Genomic DNA, 17,635 nt, shown 5'->3' on the forward strand with positions numbered 1-17,635 from the left:
TGTGGCAACACACTGTACCAGTGCATGCTCCCCAACTTGACTTGACTTGCTCATTGTATATAAAAACAACCTTTATTTTCCCAATCATTTATAAAATATTATAGTTTAAAGAAAAATTCATGTCATTTTGGAATTGCTCCAACAATTTATAATTTTATGATGTCCAATTAAAGAGACTAGCTTCTTAAAAAGATGTTGGTCATTTTTACTACTAGGCTACCTTGCAAGTTTTTCATATTTTTGAAGTATGCAATTTTTAAATTGTTTTGGTTTGCTTAATTTTAATGTATAATGAATGAAACACATTTGGGAGCTTCTAGCTCAGTAATTTCAGCTCAGTTTTTATTGTCGTATTAATATGAAATTTATTGGCACTTTTTCTTTGTAAATACATTATTATCAGATGTGTTGTTAACCAATATATTTCAGTGTTTAATTCACCAACTATAGAAATCTGAGTAGGCTTCTAAACAGTGTGACGTTTAAAGATTTAATCTTATCTTACCCTATTTTTGTCTTCTTCAGGTGCCTGTGTCTATCAAGGGTCACTCTTTGCGGTATGTGAAAACTCATTTTATCTGTTTTGACTTGATTGTCTATAACAACATATTTCCTGTTTAAGCTGGCTTGCTGTAGTAACTGCTAGCAAGTGAGTTTGACTTTTATGCAATTGTAAGCAAGCAAGGATTGCCTTATAAATAATGCACTGGCACATAATTATACTGTTACCGAAGCCAGCGGCTCTAGTCTGATACACTATCAGTCAAGATTATTAGATATAACATTTACTTCAGGTCTGTGCTCCTCATAAATAATGCACTCCTGCTGATTTTGTGAATGTTAATCTGGGAAAGATGTGCTTGATCATGTCAATTAAACTAAAGTTTTGTATTATAGAAAAAAAATTGAGCTTTGTTTTTAATTATGATGTTCTCAGTATTTAACCAGGTATTTAATTATCTGCAAGAATGCATGTAAAATCTGAACAATATGAAGCATTTTATTTGCTCCATAATATTCTGGGTTTAGCAGCTTCTAGTAACTTAAAAGAAAACACGAAAATATTAACATGGGGGCATATACTGTAGTTTGATCCTTGGGTAGCTATGCAAATTTCATTCATTGTATTTTTATTAGACCTTCCATGGTTTATTTTCTTGCTTTATAATCCATGCATACATGTACTGTATTCTTGTCAAAGCTGCTTAATCTTGTTCATTTTGAATATTTTTTATTACAATGTGTTTTGCTGGTTTGAATGGAGTTCTTTTTTGTTGCCCCTGTAAAGCATTTTATGTAAGTGTTTCTATATAAAGTAAAATACTGAGATTGTTGGAATAGTTGCTACATCCCATGGGACATATCATGCATACGAAAGCTATGTTTGCTATAGTTATACAGGAGTGGGCAAAAGTAGGTTTACACTTGTGAAAATGCGAAATAGAGTTTATTCTTGTATTATTAATTATTGTATTATTTATTTGTATTATTTGTCTTCTTATTTGCCTTCATGTTAGTATTATTAAATTGTGTTTGAGTGTAGCAATCATAACCTGTAAGTCTTTTTCCATACAAACAACTGTAAACCTACTTTTGCCCACCCCTGTAATTAAATAAGACATAGTTTATGTTCTGCAGTGTTTTTTCACAATTCAAAAATCAGTTAATTACATCTGCATGACACTAGACTTGGTGAAAAAAGTTTTTTGCATTAAGATAGCAACAATATTTTAATATTTCTGTCCATACATCTGTATAGACATGCACTATTAAAAAAGAAATGCATACACAGCTAGGCATTAATTGCCATTAGTTGTTTTTGTGTATTGTGCTTATTTGCCAACAGAAATAAGAATGTTGAACAATTCTTATCGCTGTTACATAAGAAATATATAACACATAAGAAATTTAATTTCCCTAAAAATATGCAATGTTTAATATTTATTACATTTACTACTAATACATAGTTTTATAGCACTATAAAGTTTTTTCTTAATTACTTTAATGAATTGTGACTAGGTGGTAACAAAGAAGTGAGTTAATTTAAATGTAGTCTAAAATAACACTGTAATTAAATTGAAAAATGCAGGTAAAAATCCTTATACATACTTTTCTCTCCTTCAGAGAGAGATTACCTTAAAATACTTTGTAATTAAAATGTTGTCCAAAACCTTTACAATGTTTTGTAAAAGATGGCAACTTTCAAAATGTTTAAAGTATAGGAAGGCTTCAGATGTCTTTAATTTCCCTTATGTGTAAGTTGTTAAGAACAGAGTTAAAACTGCTTTGTGTTCTTGTCTGGTATTTTAGTGGCTCCTTTGTAATTGAGGCAATGATAAAGGTGTGGGAAGGTGGGCAGGTGGAACTGCAAGCATGTTTTAACACAATCAGGAGCATTGAGTTTCCTTCTTCAAAGGAAATGATAGGGGCTTATGAGTAATGTTAACACCTGGAAAAAGTGACCTTCATCTGGGAGTGGAATTGCTTGGGAATAAAACTACAGCAAATGTGGATCCTCAAAGTACTTAACTCATTCTGGCCTCCATATTGTGCTAAGCTGCTGTAGGCTCCACTGCTGAGTAGCCTTCATTTTTAAACAATCTAGTGATGATAAATTAGAAAAAACATCATAGATCATTAGGACTATTAGCAAAATTCTTATTTTAGTAATCGATATTTTACTTCAAAAATGTATTTAATTAAATAAATAGTTTTCCCTCATCCCTTTGATGCAATTTTCATGTAACTCACAAATTAAAGGCCATTCTGACATTTTACTTAATTTGTTCAGAATTTCAGATTTTAATTATACTTTGATGTGCCTCAAAACATGACAATAAATATCAGTAGTATGGGGGAAAAACACCTAATCATTGTACACACTTTATTTAATAAAAATTATACAAATTTGCATTAGCATTCTGTATATCTTACAAGTATATACTAAATACGCTAAGTAGTCCCTGCAATTTATCACGCACATATAGTTCACTTTCAGTACATTTACACTATTTATCTGATTGTATGACGGGCAATTAGGCGGTTGCATTGTTGGGCACAATTGGCATGTTCATTTGTGGTTATAGTATTCATTGAAAGGCTGTGCAGTGTACCAGTTTGTTGGAAGAAGTAATCTTAGTTTGTGTTTTTTTTTCTATGAAGCAGACAGACCTGGTATAATGTTTCACAATAGACTCTGCATACCTTTGTTTTTCCATCTCTTTTTTTTGTACTTTTTATATGGTTGAACTGGGAAAAGTTGCTAATTTCTGAAACATCAGCTATCACATCTGTGCAGCACAAGAATATAGCTAGAATTAGGAGAAAGTGACCCTCTGTAGTTATTTTTAATTTGAAAATAATTAATTGAAGATATATATCTCTTTCTAAATTGCACAAACCAATTCTAAACGTATATAACTGAAAAAAGTCTGAAATGTTACATTAAATACATCATTACAAGAAGGAGGACTGAATAGCATAATAAGTCTAAATTGAATGCCCTTGAATCACATGACTTTTCCTTGAAGCAAGAAATAACTTGCATAGTGTTTTTTAATTAAAAGTATAAATGCAGATTATTTTGTTAGGAAGTATTGTCACCTCCCACTGATATTTCCTGCAAAGGATTGAGCTGTCATTTGTCAAACAGAAATGCAGTGTTCATTTTTTCCTAAGCACAGCGGCCTCCTGGCTGTACTTCAGCATTGTCATTCAGCCCAAATCACATCAGTAAATACAGGTTTGTCATTAGACCTTCAGGGCTCACATTCCTTGCAGTGTTTTATAAATGATTGTGCCTGGAAAGAATTTTGTGGGAGGGTAGGCGCCATAATGGGTAGGGGATTGGCAAAACAAACAGAACAAAACTGTGTTTACCTGTTCCCTCCTTCCTTCAAATGTTTGTATTTGCCTCAATAGAAAATGAATGTTAGCATCTGGTACTTTTAGCTTTACAAATGGCGTGTAAGAATACTTATTGTAAAGTAAAATAGATTAAAATAGTTGTGTGCACTTGTTAGGAAGTACATAGCATTTCACAATGGATTGACTGAGAATTAAATTTTGTTTTCTTTTTGCTATCTGTGTGAAGATGTACAGTTTCAACCAAACATTAATGGTTTGCTTTGTCAAACTGGAAGTGTTTTTCAGTGACATTACATTTATTATTATGACTTTAATAGTATAGGTTGATCAAACAATTGTTGAGGACATTAGCTTGTTTATATATGAATACTCATTACCAAAATTATTCAAAACAAAATATGTATATTTTTCTTTATATCTTGTGTAATCGGTGAAAAAATAGATTTTTTACAAATATAATGTTTTTTTGTTCAGGTGTTACGGTTTTCTTTAAGATTAAGTACCTTGTTATTGTGAAGACTACATATATGCTTAGCGTACTGAAGTTTGTTTAGAATTGCTTAGAATTTTAAATGTGATAGATATGATATGCAGAAAACACCTATCTATGTGTTAAAGCCGTACATGTAGATCTTGGCGTATAAGCAAAGAGTGACATTTATATAGACAAATTAATTTTTGAAAATTAAAATGCACATTTAGATATGAAGTGGCTCTAAGTGATTGCATTGTGTTTTATCTCCTACACTGCATTCTGGATGGTCATCAGTACTGCTGTCTTGCCCTTAGGAAACCCATCAAATGTAATCTACTGTGCTGTTTTTTAGTGACTTGGTGTTTGTTATCCTGAGCATTGCCTTGCTGACAGAGATGGCTCTAATTGAAAAGTAATGACACGTATGTTGACAGGGCAGCATGAGGTAGATTAAAAATGTATGAGGTATAGACCACACTGCCTTATTTTCAACCTGACCTGCTACTGATATGCTATTGATGAGGTGACTACTGCAATTATGTAAAAAAAAAAACTGATTTTAAATGCACCACCCCCTAACATGTCTGTAACATTCTTTGTAAATTTTGTATCAGTGTTTTTTATTTCTGAGTTTTAATGCAAAGATGTTGTTGCATAGCTTCTAAATTGGATGTATTTTATCTGGAGGTAAGTAAAATAAAAGGTACTGCTTTGTCACATTTCCTGTGACTGTAGAAGATGAATGTTAAAGATGTGATTAAAAAAAATGTTGGTCTTTCCTTAAATTCTTTAAATTTCTAAATTGTTCCTGCTACTAGTTTCCTAAAAGAAACTTTGATTGGTATGTATAATTTATTTACTTTTTAATTTAAATAGCACTTTGTTTCTCAACCTCTCACTTGTAAATTAATAAATGATAGGGTGGAGTGGTGCCTCTGAGGCTAAGGATCTGTGCTGGTATCCTGAAGGTTGCCGGTTCAATTCCTCATCACTGCCAAAAGAGATCCTACTCTGCTGGGCCCTTGAGCAAGACCCTTAGCCTGCAATTGCTTCAGGGGAGCTGTACAATGGCTGACCCTGCACTCTGACCCCAAGGGGTATGCGAAAACTACCAAATTCCTAACACAAGAAATTGTATAAGGCGAAATAAAGAACAAAAAAAAAAAGTGTCTTTTAATTCTTGTATTCAATCACATGTTCAAAGTCCAAAAGTCTTTTCATATGAAAAGCTGTCCTGTTTCGACTTGACATTTAGTATAGCACTGAGCAAATTACATTAAAATACACCTTGGCGTTGTAGATAGTTGCCACGTATTAGTAACCTTCCACCTCATATTAGAGGTGAAGATCAGATAAAAGAATGCTTCTCAGAGGACTAGTTGGAAAGTGTGATTCAGGAAAACCAGTCAAATGCAAGAGTAAAATAGCATTCCAGGCACTGAAATGAGATCAAGGCAAAATTGTAAATAAATGCAAAGCAGAACCAAAGGCAGATTACTGTAGAATGACACCATGTTGTTTTTTCATGCTTTTGTTTTCAACCCTTTCTAGTGGTATTGGTCTCATTTCTTGTTGTGTGGCTAGCTCGCATTTGTGTGTTGAACAAGCTTAAGATGACCATTTCTAGTATATTATTCAGTTCTGGAGATGTAATCTTGGCATTTGTTTGCCATAATTACTATACCATACTGAATATCACTACACTATTTTTTTACTTCCAGTTTGGCACCTCCATCAGATTTCATAGTATGAGACGTAGGGATGGGTGCAAGAGTATCTGAAGCGATGTTGGCAATCTGTTTTTGAAATATATGTAAGCAAAATATATCTGTCTAACCATTTAATATCTACCTGATATATTCTGATTCTCTCTTTAACATTATCTCTCTGACTCTCAAACATTGCATACACCACATACATATTTTTTAGCTTCCATAAGGACATGATGCATTAACCATCAACCTCTGCTTACATATTTTCTTTTTTTATTTTTGTTGCAGTTATTGTCTAATAGAGATTTTGGTGCACAGTTGGTCAAAACTCAGAAAGTATACAATGTGGGGAACTGAAGGTTTCAGTTTTGCCTTTCTGCCTTATCTGACTCCAGTCTGCATTAGAACAGATTGTGGCTTTGCTTGGAAGAAAAATGGGCAACTTGAAGTCACAAAAAGGAGTTGTTTGCTGGATGAGGTGGCAGCAGCTATCCCAAAAGGTGAAATTCAGGTACCACTAGGTCTGTTTTATGAATGAGGGTATAAAATTCATAAAACAATGCTAAAATTCACAAATGGATCAGTGTAACAGTCAAAGTACTGTGTTCCTTGAACTACATTATAATGGTGATGTAAGAGATTAATCTTAAGTCTGCTTCTGCATTGTCATATGCTCTGAGCGATTACTAAAAAAAAAGAGTTGTGGATATTGCAGCAACCAAAATAAGAATACTGCGCTGTGGTTTGTTGCCCCAATGTGGTTTGGGACTTTAGTTAGGATAATTTTTGGGTGTTGATATACCAAGTAGGCCCAGGTCAGACTGGGTAGGTTATTCTCTTGGGTCACACTGGGAGTGCTTGAGAAGTCTACAAAAAGTGCTTGGTCCTGTTGCTAAGTTAAGAGTATGTTTTGACAGATCATTTCAATCTACTGTTGCCATGGTAATCACTTAGTAAAATGGTCAGAGAATGATGTAAGATAGTTAATCAGTTAAAATTATAAATCATCCATCCTTATCTAATTTGGGTTGTAAGGAGCTGGAGCCTATCTATTGAATTCTGTGCCAATCTATTGCAGATTGCGCTAATAGAAGCACTCACTCTCACTAATATGGGGCAACTTATAGTTGTTGTAACTTAACCTGCATGTTTTTCATTTATGGGAGGAAAACTGGAGTACCCGAGAACAAAAAATACTGTAGACTTGGAGCAGATAGAGACCAAGCTAGGATACAAACCAGCAAGTTTTATAATCTATTCCTTTTCTTCTACTTGATTTTGAATCCTATGTTATGAACATTGGTTCTGAATGATTCAGATATTTGTGTGATCCCTGCTGTCTTCATGACATACATAACATCCAGACAAGCCTTAGCCATAATCGGAGGAAGATGTAACTTGCCAAATCAGTAAACATCTGTGCTCATGCTCTATCACATTTTTTTTCTTTCTTCCTGAGGTAAAGAAGTGGTGGGAAGCTTATGCCCCTGAGTGATTTGTGTAAGTCCATCCTTCTTAGTATGAATTTTTATGGATTAATGAAATATCAAACCAATTAAATAATTAATCAATGAATTAATGAAAAGCGAATTATGATTTTTTATTTAGTATGTTTTGTGGAATGGTCAAGGCAAATTTTATTTTGACAGAAAGAAAAATGTAACAAAAGCATTCAAAAAATAGTTCTACTTATATATGTGAAACATGTTTTAAATATATTTTTTTTCAGGCATACAGGAGGTTTTGAAAATATTTGGCTATCTTTAGTGATAATATGTTGGTGTAGAAACAAACAGCTGTGAAAGATATTTTTATCATTATTTGGTGTAATCTATTCATAGCATTATTATTTATGCTATTGGAATTGAAGACCATATAAAAGTAAATTACTAATAAATGTATGTTGTGGACTCCCAAGATAGGAATCTGCTTCTGTGAGCAGTACTACCAAAGATTTTTAAAAGCAAATGCATTCAATTTCAGTGCCTTGTAGTGTAAGTCACTACACTAAACATTACCTAACTTATTATATATTGATTTGCAAAACCTAATACAAGACAACAAACGATTTAAAAGATGACAGTCCTCAGCGTTTGTACCATTTGTTTTATTCCTTCAGAAATGCTCTTTCCAGAAAATGTATTGAACAGATAAAAGGATTTTTTTTTAATGTTTGCTCTCACAGTTTATACACGGTGTTCACTAGTCCTGTGTAGGAGTAAAATAATACACTTTGGTACTCTGAAGGGGTATATCTGTTCAGAGGTGCATTGTTTGTCTGATTAACCCTCACTATGCAACTATTCTTAAAATGGTGCCAATACAAATTTGACCTTCACACTATAATGGTACTAATAATGTGGTTAGACAAGTGTGATACAATACAGTAAATACAGCAGATAAACAAGACATTCCTAAAAATATTGCATAGTAAATATTCAGTTGCTGTTGCATGTGGAAGGCAAGCGTCATTAAATTTAAGCATGGTTTTGTTAATGCAACCACTTACTAACACAGAAATGATTCTATGCTAAATACACTGTAGTTGACTCTGACTTTGTACAGAGTTCATAAGAAAAGCTAATGTCAATATTTTACACAGTTCCAAATGATTTTTGAGTGTCACTGTGACTTGTAAAGAACTGGGGTCCTGTCCCAGATTGATTTCAGCCTTAAACTGTGAGCAGATGACACACTGTCTATGGTCTAGTGACCCACATCCTACTTACAGAAGAATCGAAGCATTACGCACATTTTAATCTGTTCCTCCAAGAGTTGCAGTCAGGGCAGATGATGGAATGGTCCTTATGGATGATGCTGCAACTGTGACCCATTGGACTGGCTACTTTGAACAGCTGTTTAAAGCTGATCCTCCAATTAGCAGTGAACAATGCATTCTCACTGGGTTTGCAAAGAGGTGAACGAGCTGAAGTTAGGGAAGGCTGCAGGGACCTGTGGTATCCGGGGTGAACTTCTCCAGGCTGGTGGTAAGGCTGTCCTCCTTGCATTGCAAGCGATCTTTGCTTTCATTTGAGAGATGGGTGTCATCCCAACTGACTGGAAAACAGGACTTGTCGTCCCTATGTGGAAAGGGAAGGGTGATTGCCAGGATTGTGGCACCTACAGGAGGATAACATTGCTCTCGGTGCTGGGTAAGGTCCTTGCTAGGGTCATCCTCAATAGGATCCATGATAACTTGCTCACCTGCCATCGACTGGAACAGTCTAGTTTTACACTTAAGAAGTCTACCATCGACCGCATCCTGACACTGTGGTTTCTCAAGGAGTGCAAACACAAATATTGGCAGAGTTTCTTTGCTTCTTTTGTTGAGTCACGTAAAGTGTTCGACTCCATTGCTAGATATCATGGCCGGCCTGTATATTGGTATTGTGAGTGCTGTTCAGAGTGGAGACAGAACCTCTGCGTTTTTCCCAATTGATCCTGGGGTTAGTCTGGGGTTTGTTCTTGCTCCATCTCTGGACTTGCAAATGTCCTGAATAAAAAACAGGATCTAGGCCTTTAATAACCTCTTAGGCACAGGCATCAGCAGTGTGTCTGTCTGCGGAGAGAGTGTTGATCTTATCGAAAGTTTTACTTACCTTGGTGGAAACATTCATATCTCTGGTCACTCTTCCTATGAAGTCAGTAGACATATTGGGAGAGCATGGTGGTGGGGGTGGGGGTGGGGGGGTGTCATGAAGTAGTTGGAAAGGGGTGTGTGGTGCTCCTTATATCCTTGCAAAAGGATGAAGGTCCAAGTCTTTAGAGTCCTGGTGCTTCCTGTTTTTATATATGGTTGTGAGACATGGGCGCTGTCCAGTGACCTGAGACGATGACTGGACGTTTCTCTTCAGAGAATCCGTGGGTACCGCTGGTTTAACACTGTGTCGAGTGAGCGGTTGCTCACGGAGTCCTGAATGAGGCACGTTACCTGCATTGTGATGGGGCGTCAGTCACAGCACTATGGCCATGTGGTGCAAATCCCTGAGGGTGATCCAGCTTACAGGATCTTCATTGTTGAGGACCTGAGTGGCTGGACCAGGCCAAGAGAACATCCACGTAACATCTGATTGCGGCAGATAGATGGTCATTTCCAGTGGGTGGGACTGGATCACGTGTCTCTGCACACATTTGTTATACTGTATGTAAAATGAAAAAACTCACATTGAAAGAGTAGTCAATCCCTCTCTAATTAGAATTAACAAATTGGCATTTTGTGATTTGGAAGACTAATCTATCTTAATTTTTATATTAAGTGTTTTTGTTATTAAAATTTGTTATGGTTCATACATAATCTCCATGCTTCAATGTGCTTTCTCAATTTTTTTATTTTTAATAAATTTTTAAAAACCTCAAGTAAACTTTTCACATTGTCATTATGGGGTGTTGTGAGTAGAATTCTGAGGGAAAAAAATGAATTTAATCCATTTTGGAATAAGACTGTAACATAACAAAATGTGGAAAAAGTGATGCGCTGTGAATACTTTCCGGATGCACTGTATGTGGTGATCACTTTGTTTTTACTAGCATCTCTGTGTTTGTCTGCAGCCCAAACCTAATTATGTATGTCACAGTACAGATGGTAGTGATGTGTCGTTCGCGAACGAGCCGGCTCTAAGAGCCGATGCTTTGAAGCGAACGAGAGGAGCCGATGCCCGTCGAGCAGAGCCGGGGCTTTACTTATATGGGCGCACAGAACATTGGCTCATAATGCCGGCTCGTTCACGAACAACACATCGGACTAGGATCGTACCATTATGTGAAAGAAGGAAGGGGGGCAGACGCTCCGAAGACAGTGAGTGTTGGTACAGGCCGCTGCCGAGGAGCCAGATTTAAATGCAAGCGCATCGTGAAGAAAAAAGAAGAGTGAAGAAATGAGTGAAAGCCGAAAAAGAAGCAGCATCTGGCTGCATTTCAGTGATATTGGAGACTGTAAAGCTAAGTGCAGAATTTGTAATATGAAAATATCCGTTAGAGCAGGGTCAACAACAAACCTGCACAGACATATAAGAACCACCCACCCATCCGTGCAACTGGAGGAGAGCGTGCCCTCTCTCCTGCCATCCACTGAACCCTGGAAAAGAGCCAGGTGGTTCTGCTGCAGCATCCACTGTCTTACCAAAAACTGCAGGTATAACACAGTCTTCAATTCAAACCAAAAGAAACACATTTATTCCAAAACAAATGACGCCAAACAAACAAATAAGTGTCGATGAGGAGCTGGCTAAAATGATAGCTAGCGACTTTTAACCATTTTCCATTGTGGAGGACAGAGGATTTACAACTTTTGTACAGGCCTTAAACCCCATGTATGTTCTCCCTAGCAGAAAAACTTTGTCCCAAACAATTATTCCATAACTATATATCTGAGGATGGAGTATAACACTGTGCTTTCAGAAACCACTGCTCTGGAAAAAAGGTAGCATTTAATGACAACAGAGCTGTGGATGAGGCATTTCAAAGAATAAGTGCAGCAGCAGCAAGATGCAACCCCAGCAGCCTGTCTGCTCCTCCATCAGAGGGCCAAGAGGAAGAAGTTGGAGCAGGGGCGTGTTCACAGGAACCACTATCTTCTGCTGTGTGGAGGCTCTTTGACGAAAGAGCAACAGGAGACACTGCAAGGAGAAATCCCACAGCTGATGCTATGCTGGAGTTGAGGTCCTATCTTGAGGAGCCCCTCATCCAAAGATCTGAAGACCCACTGAGCTGGTGGGAGGCCAAGGCTGCAGTCTACCCATGCCTGGTTAAGGTAATGGTAGGAAGACTTTGCATTGTCGCTACATCGGTCCCCTCAGAAAGAGTCTTCTCAAAAACAGGACAAATAATCACGGAGAGGAGAAATCGCATCAGCCCAACTAAGCTGAGGCATCTGGCATTTCTGAATGCCAACCTGGCCTAAAAACTTTTATTCAAAGAGTCATAGTGTTGTGTTGTTGTTGTTGAGTTTGTCCTTTATTTAATTTGTTTGCTGTGGTTTTGTGTTAAGTTGTTCATTTAAAGCTTTTATTAAAATGTTAAACAATAGTAACTGTGTATTTATTGTAATGAAAAAATGCATAAAAATGCGTAATGTCTGAAAACAATGAATAAGAAATTGCTTATACACAAATCATTCATAATTGCTTAATTAGGCTAAAATATAAGCATCCAAGTGATACTAAACGAAGAGCCATTCGGGAGCCGTAAGAGCCGGCTCTTTAAAGGGAGCCGATCCAAAAGAGCCGAAGCTTTGAAAAGAGCCAGAGGTACCATCACTAACAGATGGTCATCCAACAAATGACACAAAGTGTCTACTGCATTAACACAAAGCGGAGTGGAGAGATTTAAAACTTTGTATTTTATTTCAAATACATTCATATATGTTCTAATTTCACATTTGGATGTGCCAGTTCCAGTTAAAATAAACTTTGTTTTCAGAATAACACTTCACAGATTCAAAAATCAAACACAAGGCAATCTGACTGGTATAGGAGTACCTTGTGTTTAATTGGTATTTTTTTGCACAGCTGATGTTTTGTTTTGTTTTTTTCCCTCTGGTGAAAAATAATCATCTAAAGTGTTTCCACTGCTTCATACTCATTCCATCTCTTGCATGAGGAGAAGATTCCAGTCACTTACTAATTTATTTTCAGTCTCCTTATAGTTTTACAAGTTTTTGTATTTTATCCATCTGTTTATCTGTTCTGATGCCTGACCTTTGAGTCTGGTACTTGTAAAAGCCCAAAAGATGAAATCGATGCTGAGTATGACTACCAGAGGAGCACTATCCAACCAATATGAGTACCAATGTATAGTATCTGTGCATCCCTTGAAGTAATATAGAGGTCAAACATCATTATATGGAATAGTTAATTTTTTAAATATGTAAAGTGCAACAAATCTGTATTAAATATAATTGTCCTTTCCTATTGAATTTTTTATTTATAATCTTCTCTTCCTGTGTTTTATTATTTAGTGACATTAACTTGTCCTTTTACTTGTTTATTTATTTCTCTCTATTATAATAAAAAAATCCTGGAACGAGATGTGACTTTTTCATAGAGGTACTTTCACGTCCCACAAGACGAGACTTTGTGCCAAGAGATTTAACCATGCCCGGGGCAGGAAATAAAAGACAAAGAGTAGATGACAAAGTAGAACGTTGTAAAGAGTTCAGAAACGTTGGTACGATACACATGCAGAGCAGGTTAGAGTTAATGAGAGCACTAAAATTCGAAAGTCTCAAAAAAATGATAGTAAAGATCGCATTAGCACAAACAAATGGAAATTATTACTCAATGAGATAACGGAACAGCAAAAAGAGATCGAATATATTGTTTGGATTTAAACTTTAAGTCGGAGACTTGTGGATCGTCTAATTCGTGTTGTCATCAGGGAAAAGTAGTGTTTCTTCCCAATGAAGAGGCGTATTCATGAGAATTAAAAGATTTGTTGTTTGGTGAAAGTGAAATCCACATACACGAGCAGCAGAGACGTGAAGTGGCTTGTGTGTAGCGCAGGCCGGGGGGGTTGGCGAGTGAAGCGAGCAGGGGGCAAAGCCCCCTAAGTACTATTATATTGTGGTAATGATGTGGGCGTCTACAGTTAGATAGGTGAAGTCATTTTAAATACTGTACCACAGTAACTTTTGTGCCAGAATGTGGTTTATGATAGGATTATATCTAATCTAGATTGTTACCTCTGAGATTTAGTTTTTACATGGTCTTTGAGAATAAAAAGTACTTCAAAATGCTGTGTAAAATAACAAATATATAAAAATAAAAATAACTTGCTTTGTTGTTTAAAAACACATTCTAGAACATGTTTTCTTTTGTGTCTGTTCAGTTTTAACGAAAACTATGCTAAAGCTAAAAAAATGAATAATGATTTTCCTTTGTGCTACAGTCTATGACAACAATATCCGAATGTTTTTCTATACTTGTATATCTCAAGTAAAGCAGTATAACAACAATAAATAAATAAATAAAATAAACAAATACATTTCTAATACAATTTAATCTTATACTGAAGCCTGCTTCGGGTAGAGGAAAGAGATTACAAAAAGACATGTCATGGATTGGCCTCTGAGTTAGAAACTTTTTTGAGGAATAACTGGCAGCTGCAGTAGTATACCAAGACTGTGTCTGGTTACTACTGTCCTGGACCCATTGAACCATAAACTGATAAAATGACACAAATTATGTAATTATACAGCTACTCTATTTGAGATATCTGTGTGTCTTACACCTGTCCATAGTTCTCTTTGTGATCACTTACAACAGGTAACACCTGCATAGTTTCTATTATAATGAAAGAGAAAAACAGAAGTTGAACATTTCCGTGGGTACTGACATCTTCTATTAGTTTATAGTCTTTCTCTCCAGATTGGAGTATTTCGGTGCTCATTTTTTTGCTTAGACGTTCGTGGTACTCAGGCATTAGTTTCAAGATAGCATGGTAGTTTTTTTTTTTTTTTGTTAAATTAACATTGTGTTGTTTACCTTATTTTTGCACTTTGGTTATTCTTCCTGTTAAAATTTTCAATATCTCAGATACTCAGATTGAGGATTTATAAACTCCTCACATTTGTGTAATGAATAGATTTGGGCTAAGGCACTTGGCTGCTGTCAACTTGTGGCAACTTGATATTCCCTGATCTGAAAATGTATAACCATTTTAGCTGTGTAGACTATTATAGATCCTGTTCTGTACATGTTTTCTGTAGCCAAAGGCACTAAGTGATCCTAGAATTTTTAAGCTTCTATTACAGTTATTTGCCACTATAATTAGCTGTTGTAAAAGGTGAATGGTTGAAACCAGATGGGTTAGCCTCCATGTGAAACCACTTCCCTGTCTGCATTTCTGTCTTCCAGTCTCAACTGTTAACTATAACACAAATCAATTTAATGGTGTGCATCTAAAAGATTTCAAAGGAATTTACAAACTCGGATGTCTAGCCTACTATTTACTTGTCTTTAAGTTTGGCCTTTTCTCAATTAAAATAATAAAATAATCGTCCAGTTTTGCTATGGCCTATGTTTGCCTATTGGCATGTAGTAATTTTAGGATTTTTTCAGAACTGCAGTATGTAGTCTACTTTGATTCCCAGTAATTTTCAGCAGTACATTTAACAATTCAAATGTAAACATGAAAACTGTCCTGGATGTGAATATGTGTGGTTGAAAATTAAATATACTTCAGGATCAAATTCATAGCTGTTTACATCACTTTTTAATTTATTGTAGGTTATTCAATTTCCAAATTTAGTAACTGCATCCATGCACATCTTTTTGGTTTGCTTCACATACAAAAGTTATCCTCTTTTGTCTTTAGTTTTATCATGTGGCTCATGCAGTCTAAGGTTTAAGAACCTGGAATGAAAGCCACAAGGTCACAGATTCATACTCCAGTCCAACCTAATCACTTAATCAACGCTTTCATCATTTGTAGTAATATGTATTTTTGATATTCCTGTTTTGCATTTGTGTTTATGAAAAGTTCCACATTAAATTAAATAAAATAAAAGATCACTTTAACAATTAAGTAAATCTGACAGAAATTATGTAAGGCTGCATTTTTAAAAGTGCCCAGAGCATATGAGTTATGAATATCATATACAGTGTGTATATATATATATATATATATACCTGGTGGCATGGATCGTGGACTATCTTAAAGACAGACCTCAGTATGTGCGTCTTGGGAACTACACGTCTGACATTGTGGTCAGCAACACAGGAGCACCACAGGGGACTATACTTTCTCCGGTCCTGTTCAGCCTATATACATCGGACTTCCAATACAACTCGGAGTCCTGCCACGTGCAAAAGATCGCGGACGACACTGCTATCGTGGGCTGCATCAGGAGTGGGCAGGAGGAGGAGTATAGGGACCTAATCAAGGACTTTGTTAAATGGTGCGACTAAAACCACCTACACCTGAACACCTGCAAAACCAAGGAGCTGGTGGTGGATTTTAGGAGGCCCAGACCCCTCATGGACCCCGTGATCATCAGAGGTGACTGTGTGCAGATGGTGCAGACCTATAAATACCTGGGAGTGCAGCTGGATGATAAATTAGACTGGACTGCCAATACTGATGCTCTGTGTAAGAAAGGACAGAGCCGGTTATACTTCCTTAGAAGGCTGGCGTCCTTCAACATCTGCAATAAGATGCTGCAGGTGTTCTATCAGACGGTTGTGGCGAGCGCTCTCTTCTACGCGGTGGTGTGCTGGGAAGACAGCATTAAGAAGAAGGATGCCTCACACCTGGACAAACTGGTGAGGAAGGCAGGCTCTATTGTTGGCATGGAGCTGGACAGCTTGACATCTGTGGCAGAGCGACGGGCACTCAGCAGGCTCCTATCAATTATGGAGAATCCACTGCATCCACTAATCAGTGTCATCTCCAGACAGAAGAACAGCTTCAGTGACAGACTGCTGTCACTGTCCTGCTCCACTGACAGACTGAGAAGATCGTTCCTCCCCCAAACTATGCAACTCTTCAATTCCTCCCGTGGGGGTAAACATTAACATTATACAAAGTTATTGTCTATTTTTACCTGCATTGTTATCAATCTTTAATTTAATATTGTTTTTTTGTATCAGTATGCTGCTGCTGGAGTATGTGAATTTCCCCTTGGGATTAATAAAGTATCTATCTACCTATGAATCTATATGTTATCTTTCACATATATAGACTATGAAATCAATTTATTGTTAAGCTTTCAAGTCGATCTAAACCCGAAAAATAACCTGGTCTCGCGGGAGATGGATGTCTCAGACAGAACTCCGTTAGCCAAGGTATTATTTTTTCCTTTTTTTGTTTTTTTTTAAAATCATCCCGAGGTATCCTGTATTTACTCAACCCGAGGGGCTTCAATTACAGCATATGCAAGTATATATAAGCATGACTGGCATGAAAAAGGCTGAGAAAGAAACGGAAAAGACAGCTAAAGCTTTATCTAAGTATAAACAGGCCTCAAGTTCAAGATACGGTCTGGCAGAGACTGACCTGGAACAGATAGGCGAAAGTATGGATCTACTGGGACCTGATGCTGCAGCATCACCTCCAGCCGAGAGCAAAATTGGAAGTGAAAGTGTGCATGAGTTGGGCCAGGAGACCTCATCTATTCCAGGAGGTTTTTTAAAACAGAAAATGGCCTTAATTTCTGCGTTGTCAACTACCCACCGCGAACCAGCAGCACTGACTCCGACTGGACTTGCTACTCCACTTACGGAGCTCAGAGAAGACTGAAATGAACAGTCCAAGCCAAAGGTAACAATCACTGCAATAACTACCGCAGTCTGGAGGACATAAATGAGATAAACAACAATACAAAGAAGATCACAAAGGATATAAGGAAAGATATAAAGGACATAAACATGACAATTGAGAAGCTGTTTCAGGATATTAAAGACTTGGAGAAACGTTTAAATAATCGGTTTGAGGCAACCTTTAAAAAGTATACTAGGAAAAGTACAGGAAAATGCTAGTAAGTTTGAAAATAAATTTAGAGCACATGATGCTCAGCTTGAAGACATTAAGCAAATGTTCATGACTCGTATTGAAATAGTTGAACAATTGGCTTCTGCCACTGAAG

General features: G+C 36.6%; 1 protein-coding gene across 1 annotated transcript in view; it reads left to right on the plus strand.

Moving 5' to 3' along the window:
* The window catches only part of fras1 (Fraser extracellular matrix complex subunit 1), a 303,582-nt gene that overhangs the window by 39,446 nt on the left and 246,501 nt on the right, over positions 1 to 17,635 (plus strand). Inside the window, 1 exon segment of the mRNA XM_028805595.2 lies at positions 526 to 557. Coding sequence (XP_028661428.2) covers positions 526 to 557 — 32 coding nt within the window.

Source organism: Erpetoichthys calabaricus, chromosome 7 (assembly GCF_900747795.2).
Source record: "Erpetoichthys calabaricus chromosome 7, fErpCal1.3, whole genome shotgun sequence".
Taxonomy (NCBI): Eukaryota; Metazoa; Chordata; class Cladistia; order Polypteriformes; family Polypteridae; genus Erpetoichthys; species Erpetoichthys calabaricus.